At 40.4% G+C, this 10333-nt stretch overlaps 2 protein-coding genes across 2 annotated transcripts in view; both read right to left on the reverse strand.

The window, feature by feature from the left end:
• Positions 1-361: 361 nt before the first annotated feature.
• nots (nothepsin) lies at positions 362-6925 on the reverse strand. Its single transcript, XM_062443540.1, has 9 exons — positions 6822-6925; positions 5965-6145; positions 4644-4761; positions 3950-4068; positions 2835-3034; positions 1725-1850; positions 1328-1472; positions 924-1022; positions 362-650 (listed from the first exon to the last, which is right to left on the reverse strand). Exons 1-9 carry the CDS (start codon positions 6881-6883, stop codon positions 486-488), a joined length of 1215 nt encoding a protein of 404 aa, XP_062299524.1. The 5' UTR covers positions 6884-6925; the 3' UTR covers positions 362-485.
• Positions 6926-8166: 1241 nt separating this feature from the next.
• Positions 8167-10333, reverse strand: part of cct2 (chaperonin containing TCP1, subunit 2 (beta)) — a 13294-nt gene continuing 11127 nt past the window's right edge. Inside the window, exons 13-16 of the mRNA XM_062443539.1 lie at positions 9927-10030; positions 9613-9712; positions 9276-9417; positions 8167-8605 (exon numbers count right to left, since the gene is read on the reverse strand). Of these exons, the coding sequence (XP_062299523.1) occupies positions 8575-8605; positions 9276-9417; positions 9613-9712; positions 9927-10030 (377 nt within the window). The 3' untranslated portion in view covers positions 8167-8574. The remainder of the gene's footprint in view (positions 8606-9275; positions 9418-9612; positions 9713-9926; positions 10031-10333) is intronic.

A 10333-nucleotide genomic window follows, 5' to 3' on the forward strand; every position in this document is an offset into this window, starting at 1 on the left:
CACTCTACTATGATGACTTTTTATTGGTGCTCAAGATTACTGACTGGATTTTAATGGTGTAAAGAAGAAAATCTTTTCTACATCAACATTTTCTGTCTTCATGTGATGACTGTTGTATTTTTCAGTTTTTTAAATGTAACTGATATTATGAATATAAAGTATTTGCTGCTGCTGAATCACTAAAAACTGAGTCAGCAAGCACTGACTGACTTGACAATGGGCCACCCAAAATGTCGCCATGCCTATTGACGATGTAATTTGAGGTTGGTGCATGATTGGATGCTTTTGATGGACCGCTTGCTGCAGGATTGTCAAAACATTTATATGAATTAGGCCACAGAATCAAGGTATAATGCTGCAAGCTAGTGGACAACAAATGCTTTTGGTGTTGGTGTCTTTGCAAGAATTACAAAATAATGGTTGTCTTTTAATTGATGTATTTATTGATCATACAGCTGTCAGATATAGACGGATTAGTGTTTGGTTCAATGCTTTGTAGCTGCAAAGCCAACCCGGTCCTGTCCTCTGTCGAAGATGCTGTAATACTCCGTCAGAAATACATCTCCCAGAATCCACAGAGGACCCTCGGCGGTAACTATGTCTACTGCCTGGAAACCACTGAAACACAACTCCCTGTCACCAAGCATCTCCTGAAGATAGAGAGACACGGAGAGACAGATGCTCTTTGAGTATGTTTTTTTAATATATTGTGTATTTATGTTAAAGTTATGAATTCAACCATAAAAAATACAGCTCTATGAAAAATTGTTTCACTCAGGACGGAGGTATAAAACACATAAAACATGCACGGATCCTGCAAACAAATGTCAAAGAAAGTCATTTTCAAAGTCTGATAATGATTTAAGAAAAGACCACCTGAAGAAGACAGACGATGGACAGAAAGACAAATAAACTTTCCTCACCCTCCTAATGTAGTTCTCAGCGGTCAGCGTATACTCTATTCCTCCCAGGACAAAAGTCACATGAGGCAAACTGGATAACCTGACACAGTCAACAATAAACTACAGCACACAAACACACACACACACACACACACACACACACACACACACACACACACACACACACACACACACACACACACACACACACACACACACACACACACACACACACACACACACACACACACACACACGCACGCACACACACGAACACACACAAAGGTAAAAGTCAAGCCAGGTTACATGTTAACAAACTCCACCAACAGAAGTTTTTAGTTGTATCCATTTATGTTCAGATTGTAGTATTGTTCAGACATGTCCAGCGTGTCCTCAGATAAACTAGGAAATGTGAGATATTTAACCTCTCCAATGTTTGTGAGCGAGGCTCCAATCAGCTGCTGCAAGGCGAGGATGTCATTGGTCGGTCCAGCAATGAGGGAGGTTCCTGTATCGACAATCGCCTGGCAACCATTATGACAGAACGCATTCGCACCCTGAACCGCCACACTGAAACACACAGGTCTTTATTACCCTCTGTTTTTTGACTGATGTGTGAGTTGTTGTTTTTCAATTTTCCTCTGAGTAATAAATAATATTGATCTTAATCCACAAATGTTTCATGAGAAAATGGAACAAGTCCAAATGAGGACACTGTGCTGTTTCCCTGTGTTCTTAGGGTCAGGCCTTCAATTTGGGATAAAGATTAAAATTACTTTATCACTCAGAGTCACAATCTTAAAAAAAGAAGAAGTGTGAAACCTGTCTATCTTTATCTGCCAGTATCCCTTAGCAGTAACAGGAAGCCAGTTGATTGGTCCATTGAACAACCCCTCGTCTATTCCGCCTAGCAACAGTTCGCCCTCTAGGTTGCTGCCACTTGTTTTCCTGCAGGAAAATGAATGAAAGGATTGGTGATCTAATGATAGCTTAAAAGAAGTTAATCTGTTTTTATTCTTCCCAAACATTTTTAGTACTCCATCACTGAGGTTTTTAAAGTCTCTCGGTGTCCAGTACAGCCTCCATTGTCCCATAAAATTCCTGGATGCCATGCAGCTCTCTTATTCCATTGACAGGCTCTAGACCAAATATCTCAAACCAGGAGCAGAGCGTTTGTAAGCCATCAATCCTTCCATGACACATTTTTGAGATCTGCTACACCCTTAAGAAATAAAAAAAAAACTACCTAAACCCTCTGGACATTCTGAGAAACCGAGGAACCATGTGGGACTCTGGTTACCTAAAATCCCCTAGACTACACTCTTGGATCTGTGGCATCCCATACCTTGCAAGGGATCTAAGAATCCTGAGACCTAGGACCTTGACCTCTTGGATTCCTCCCTGTAGTTTCCTAAAACCCTATGCCCTGAAACCCTTACACCCTACTGCAACCTGATCTCCCTTGAAACCTGTGGACCTCTTGGAAACCCTCTGGTTCATTTTGGACAATCCTGAAACATAGAGAAACCTGTGTACTCCCTTCGAATCCCCAGGATTCACCTGGAATCGTCTGACTAAAACATATGGACTAGCCTGGAGCATCCAGACACTATTGGAAACAAATGGGCTCCCAAGAGACTGTCAACTAAACATTTGCAACCCTCTGGAAGTTTTTGACTTGCCTTGAAACACAGAGAAACCTCCTAAATCACTTGAAACTCCCATTGGGAATTCCCAGAGACTCTATAGATCCTGGAATTTCCTTGACAACCTATGGAAAGACCCTGGACTCCTGTTTGGAAACCACTAGCTAATGTGACTTGAAGGTTGCTTCTTCAAAATGATGGAACTTAGCAAGGCAATGAACATTTCAACAAGTCTCCATGGAGAAATAAAATTACTTAAAAGTGAATCTGTCAGGTAAGATCACACCTGGTGAGGTAGAAGGAGAAGACTGGCTCGTCCACCACCTTCTGCGCCATCATGCTGTCAAAAACAGGGTTTCCTAGGATCTCAGCCAGGGCAGGGTAAGCCATCCCTAGGACACCATCAAACTTGGCCATGACAAATGCAGCACCGGGCTCATAGACTGACTCCCCGAACTCCTGACTCTGCGTGATCACACTCCCAACCTAGAAGAGAAGATAACTGAATACTTATGTCATACCTCTGTTCATCTCCCTCCTCTGGTGGAGGCGATGGTGGAATGAGCTGCCCAGCTCCATATGGTCTGCTGACATTCAAGAAACACCTGAAAACTCACTCTGAAACTGTTCACGTGTTCAAATGTGCGGCCTGTACACAGGACTGTTTTTACCATAATGCCCTGTATAGAATTAGTGTAAGAATTATTAAATCTGTTGGAAGCCATGATGCCTTTCTGAACTGCCTAAAAAGTGTTGCCAGATTTTGGCCAGTTTTTAGCTCTCTCCCTCAACTAGATATATGATAACATGAGGTACAGCTCCAATGATGGGATTCGGGGGGGGGCTTTGGGTTTGTGTCTCTGTTTTCACATTACCCCTCATTTCTAAAAGATGTGGCTGCATCATGTGCCAAGCTGGTGTGTCTACCGGACACATGACCTTCTAGGGACTGTTAGGGATTTTTATTATTCACTGTGGAGGGTAGGTTGTGTGACCAAAACATTGAGTAAAGAGTATGAAGTTAACAGTATAATATAATGTGACCAATGTGCAATGTGTATACAGTTTGGGCTATTTGTCAGTGAATAAATGCCTGCTAACCAAAACTCTTCCATAGGAGTACTTAACATTTTGGATATGATTTGGATTATGATATTAAGAATAAGATCAAAATATCAAACAATATGATGCCGTGACATTGTCGCACTGAGCATAGACTTTTAAAGTGGAGCTGATGCTTGAATAGAAGAGCTATATTTTAGTATAGTATAGTATTGGACGGCTGATGTTATAGACAGACAGGAAACTAAAATAGAACCAGAGTCATTGCAGATATATGGTGTGGACAGATGGTGCTTGATATACACTGTACAGTCTTTTGTAGAAAAGGATAGAATAGACCTTCAGGGTGTCTCTGCCCATGACTCCCAGCAGGTGTCCTGATCCATAGTGAATCCCAAACATCCGACCATCATGACGGAACGTGGTTGACTCAAAAGCCCTAAAACGCTTGTGCAGTGCTGTGAAACACACACACACACACACACACACACACACACACACACACACACACACACACACACACACACACACACACACACACACACACACACACACACACACACACACACACACACACACACACACACACAGAGGCCTTGAACTTCTTATCGCAGTCAGGAACACATTAAACCAGAGTCATGCTGTCCTGTCCTGACCTGCAAACACAACTCTTATAAAACATTCTCAAACACAGGAACAGTTGTTTGTTTTTTCTATTATACTGAACTTGAAAGTTAACTCTTGGCCTTTTTGAAATGATGGCTGATGACAAAACTATTTCACCTCGAGGTAAATTCATTTGCTGTTTTGGAGCTTTTCATCTTATCATATGATTTTCACCAGCCGATAGAGTCAGTTGCCAAATGTCAAAGCTCATGTTTTCTAATGTCAACAATGAACTTCCATATTCAACTTGTTAGCCAATAAAGATTTTAAATCTCAAATAAGCTCCAGGACAGCTGCTAACTAAGATAAAATAGTTTTGGCAGCTTGTGTTTTATGGTCTTGTATGTGTTGTGTATCATTGTGGTACCGCAGGCCTGGCTGACGCAGTAGGACGATGGCACCCAGAGGTCAGCTGAGCCGGTGTCAAAAATCACAGAGAAGTTCTGCTCGGGGTTCCCCAAACTGATATCACCGTAATACTGAGCCTGACAAACACACACAACATGGATTTTTTAAAAACTTAACACACATGAAATGGTTGCAGGTTTAAATGCCTGATTTAAAACTGCTGAGGAAATAGTGGTATACTGATATAGTGGGCATCTACATTTGTATTGTACTGTAACATTTGTAAAAATTGTGCAAACACTGTAAACATGCAAAGTTTTTTTAAAATCATTATTATAATTATAGATTACATGATGTTGAGAAAATGTAAAAAAAAAATGCATTACTGCTCTAAAAGTCAATATATAAGGTCTTAACCCTCCTGTTGTCGTCGAGGAGGAAGGAAGGAAGGAGGGAAGGGAGGGAGGAAGGAAGGAAAGGAGGGAGGAAAGAAGGAAAGGAAGGGAGGAAGGAAGAAGGAAGGAAAGGAGGGAGGAAGGAAGGAGGGAAGGAAGGAGGGAAGGAGGGAAAGGAGGGAGGAAGAAGGAAGGAAAGGAAGGAGGAAGGAAGGAGGGAAGGAAGGAAGGAAAGGAGGGAGGAAGGAAAGGAAAGGAGGGAGGAAGGAAGGAGGGAAGGAAGGACAGAAGGAAGAAAGAAAGGGGGATGGAGGAAGGAAAGAAGGAAGGGAGGAAAGAGAGAGGAAGGACAGAAAGAGAGAAGGAGGGAGGGAGGAAGGACAGACGGAAGGAAAGAAGGAAGGAGGGAAATAAGGAACAATCAAAACAGACGGGTCTATTTGACCCGGGAGGACGACAGGAAGGTTAATATCAATGCAAAGTAAAATTATTTGAATTTCATGATGTGAAATAAAAGTTTTAAGGATGGTTTATTTAACAAATCAATCTTACTTTGGCACCATCTAGTGGTCGTAGCGAGAATTACACCATGGATTGATAAGGTTTAATAAAAACTCATGCCATCATTATAAATTGACAGAAATTTTGATAATCCTAATAAAAAAATGTACACATAGTGCCTTTAAATATCAACAAAGGTACTATTGATTTAATCATGAATCCCAGGCTATGTAAAAGTGTGTAATCTTGTAAAGCCTTCAGACCACCAGAGAAGCATTTAAAGTAATGCAGCAATTTAAAAAATCTGTGGATGTTTAAAAAAATACTTTGACCATAAAATAAATGTGCATATTTCTGCAGGTTTATTCTACAGAAAGAGCTCTTTTAAGGGATTTGAACCAGCAACCAGTGAACCTGACAGTCAGTGTTTATTGATGCTCTTACATCCATGAAGTTGTAAAGCTTCTCGCTGGAGCGTCCGAGTCGCAGTGATGGTGTTCCAGGTGGAAAACACTGAGCGTAGCGCCGGTTGAACATGTCAGGACGGTGATCCTTCAGGAAGTCCTCCAGCAAGCCGTTGGCTCTCAGATGGGTACGAATGGTGCGGACCCGCTTGAGAGGGACCCTGTGTGTGTATGTGGGGGAACATTCAAGTGTTTTTTATCATCTTAATTACTATAATTCCTGAGGTAGACACCTTCACATTTTCTGGTGTAAAACAAACCAATTCTTCTCTGAAATGTTATGACTTTTCCTTTAAATGATGTTTCCAATGCAAAAACTGAAATATTTCATTTATTTATTTTTGTGCAGCTGTAACACATTTCTTTATGGCCCAAACTTATTCTGATACTCAAAAATTGTCATTTAATATAATTGCATTCTTCATGTTAAATAACATTGACTTAAATCATGATATAGTGCGATGGTTTTACTTCATGAACAAACAGTATAGAACCTAAAAAACAACTCTTTAACTATCTGAAAGCTTCATTAAGGGTTAATCACCAATATATCAATGACTAATGAGGTATTTATGAATGCAAAAAAGAGGTTTTATTGCCTTACTGACAATATTTTAAGGGGGTACACATTATAATATTATGTATATATATACATCAAAATCAGGGAATGAAGTTAAAAGTCTGTGAAAACTCTTTAAACTCAATTTCAGGATACAAGAAGCTAGATTATTGTAAAAATTGTGGTATAAACTCTGGTTGCAGAATCATCCAATCAGCCAAACACAACACAGTCATCTTTAAACTCAATAAAGGTGTTTTTTTATGTTATTTTCTTACCTGACCACCGCTGAGCTCGTCCATATCCAGAGCGACAGGAATACCAACAACACTTTCATCATGTTTCTGAATCTGTCCTCCTGTCTGAGTCTGATTCAGGCTGCTGGTTGGCAGAGGAGGAGATTATAACAGGGTAAACTTCTGCTCTGATTGGAACAACCTGCGAGCATCTAAAGGTTTCCTGATGCATTAATACACATATGTTTAGACCTCAGTTGTTTTTCCCCTTCTGGTTAGTGTGAGTTTTAATATAACAATTTATTATTTAGTCCAAATCACTTTTAATCACCTCTTTGCAATTAAAAATCAACTGTTATTGTATTTTTTTTATGTATTTTCAGTGTGGACGGTCTGGTTGGGTAACTCGTGTTGACACTTTGAGGTCTCAGTCACTCTGACCTGATGAGGAAAGAACACTTTTCACTAAACTCTCATTTTTCCAGGAGCAGTATTAAATCTACAAACACTACTATTGTGTTACAGTTTGACCTGAAGAACAAAACGTTTACTTGAATACATTTTACAGCCTGTAGTCAGCTGATACTTCTGAAAAAGCCTTAATGCAACTCCTAGATGATGTGTTTACAATTATATCTCATCAAATATTTGGTTCTCTATATTCTCTTTAAGGAATCACTGATATGCTATTGTCCTAAAACTTCCATGTAGCTACAATTATTAGCATTTTAATATAAATACAACTCAAGTTTTATACATTCGGTTCATTAGAATAAAACCTAAAACATCCAGGTCGCCTAAAAATGTTTTTTTTTTGTTTTTTTAAATCACTTAGCTGTGGGTTTGCACCGGTCCAGGTTACGCCACAGTTCTGCTCCATCGTCATGGGTTACAGCAGAAATACACCTTTTAAATTAAGTTGCACTGTTATAGTACAGTAGTTACGGCAGCCCAATCAAACCCGAACGAGCGCCTTTAGGCTACCGTAATTACTGTAGTAGCAGCGCAACTGGACAGCCCGAGTTAGTTAATTTTCTCAAATTTAGTTGATTTTTTGTACCCTTATTGTGGGTAAGGAGGCTAAGTAGTTAAATAGTCTCTTTATTTGTCTGTTTTATTCAAGTTTGTTGCTCAAATATGATCAAGAGTCTGCACAGGTCGTTTTATTTTGAAAGCTGACCAGAAGTCTCGTGTTTGGTGCATTTTGCCGCCTTTGGTAGAATCAAGCCGTTAGTTTGGGTCTATTAGCTCCCGCGCTAGCACTGCTTACAACAATAATAAGTGAATGCTAAAACACAGCTTTAGCCACATATTTCGGTACTTCTTACTCATATTAAGGATCTGGACACAAGTTGATAAAAACTAATGAAACTGACACAAACACTGATGAGGATTGGTTCTTTTATTTCAGTAAACAAAACAAACAACGTTCAAACGTTCTCGTTCTAAGCGTGTTGGCGCCAACTGGCTAACGTTAGCATAGCCAACTTCCAGCAAGTGCTGTGACCTCAGCTAATTAATTTTTTTAGCATAGCAAACTTGTACTGACCTACGTTTCATCGTTCACAGTGACTTACTGTTAGCATGTGACTCGGCTTCTGTCTTGCTAGCATTAGCAGAGCCACTGAAGTTAGCTGATGGTCGGCTAGCGTTAGCCAGCTAGCCTGTGCAGTGCTTCCACAGTGATTTTTAACAGAGAAAAGAAAACAATACAGCGGAGCGTTTCTGTAATTTAAACTACACAGAGGTGATAAATAACAAAACTGATCCCTTCCCCCTTCATCCTCCTCTTCCTCTAGCAGGGGTGATGGTCGGGAACCCGCTTCCTGCAAAACACACAAACAACACAACAGTCAGTAAAACAGGACGATGTATAAAGACTCAGTTAGTTAGTTGCTGTAATGATTCCTCCTGTTCATACTGACCATTAGAGGATCCTTCATAATGTTTACAATGGAAGTGATGGAGGACTAAACCCACAGTCATGGATTTAAAAGTTGATCTGAAGCTAATATGAAGCTTCAGTCGTCTGAATGAGTCAAATCTTCATCTTCTATGTTTCAACGTTACAGTGTTTTTAGTAGCAAAGTCTTTTTGTTACTATGGTTACACCACAGCTCAACAGGAAACACTAAGAGGGAATCTGATGCTAAAAACACTGTAAATGCTACTTCTACTACAAAAAGTACTACTTCTACTACTGCTACTATATAAAGTACTCCTCCTCCATGTACTTTCCCATTCAGTAAATGTGTCAGATATCACTTGATGTGACTAACTCAGACTGATGAAGCTCAACAGAAGCAGATCATCTATTTTTAAATGACTGTGTGGAAACACTGTGGATTTAGTCCTCCATCACTGAACACTGGAAGCACATTTGAAGGTTTTAATAGTCAGTATGAACAGGAGGAATAAAAAAACCTCTTTCACTGCTCATACAGACACCTGACTGCTGGTTTAAGACAGTAACATGTTAAGGACTGAGTTAAGGACCTGGGTGCAGCTTTGATGATGTTGTCGACTCTCAGGATCATCTCGGCGGCCTCGGAGGCGCTCAGCAGCACCTGACGCTTCACCTGGAACGACTCTGTGATCCCGAGCTCGGCCATGTTGCCAATTGTGCCCTCAGACATGTCTGCAGGCAAACACACACACACACACATTAATGCAAAACTAAACACAACACAGACATATGAAGCCAATAACGTTACAGAACCGGCTCTAAACTTAAAAGCAACGCTGTATTTTCATCTAACTTCATCCTCTGATATCTATTTAGCTCCATCTTTGAAACATCACTAATTAACCATCGTGTGTACTGTTCACTCACTCAGTCCGAAGGTGGTCTTGTTGTCCATGTGTGCAGCTCTCAGTTGAGCCACCAGGTCGGCGCTGTCGTAGCCGGCGTTGTCAGCGATGATGGTCGGCAGCTGGAGGAGAAAAAACAGCGGAAAATATGAGTTAAGAAGTCAAACTCTGTGAGGGATGAACCCGAGTTGAGAGGCAGATAGACGATCGCATCAAAATTATAGATAAAACAAATGATCATATTTAGCTCTGGAAAATGTTCAGCAGCTATGGATTTATACATCTATACATTAAACACTACAATATGCTCCTAAAACCAGTCAGACATGTTCGTACCATGCTCAGAGCCTTGGCGAATGACTCCATGGCAACCGCCTCCTTTCCTGGCGTCCTATTGGCCAGATCAGTCACCACCTTGGCCATCAGCATCTCAGAGCAGCCTGACAAGAGACAGCAGGTCAGCGTGAGTGTGTGTTGTACTCTAAGGCAGAAATCATGTGTATGAAGTAGGGCTGGGCTGTATATTACTAATATTATATCGATATCGTGATATGAGAGTGGATATCGTCTTACAATTTGGATATCGTAATATCGTGATACAGCAGAAGTGTCTTTTCCTGGTTTTAAAGGCTGTATTACAGTAAAATTATGTCATTTTCTGAACTTATCGGACTCTTCTAGCTCTATTATTATTTGCCTTTTACCCACTTTGTCATGATATCCAAAGTACTGATGATTATTTT

Source organism: Scomber scombrus, chromosome 22, assembly GCF_963691925.1.
Source record: "Scomber scombrus chromosome 22, fScoSco1.1, whole genome shotgun sequence".
Taxonomy (NCBI): domain Eukaryota; kingdom Metazoa; phylum Chordata; class Actinopteri; order Scombriformes; family Scombridae; genus Scomber; species Scomber scombrus.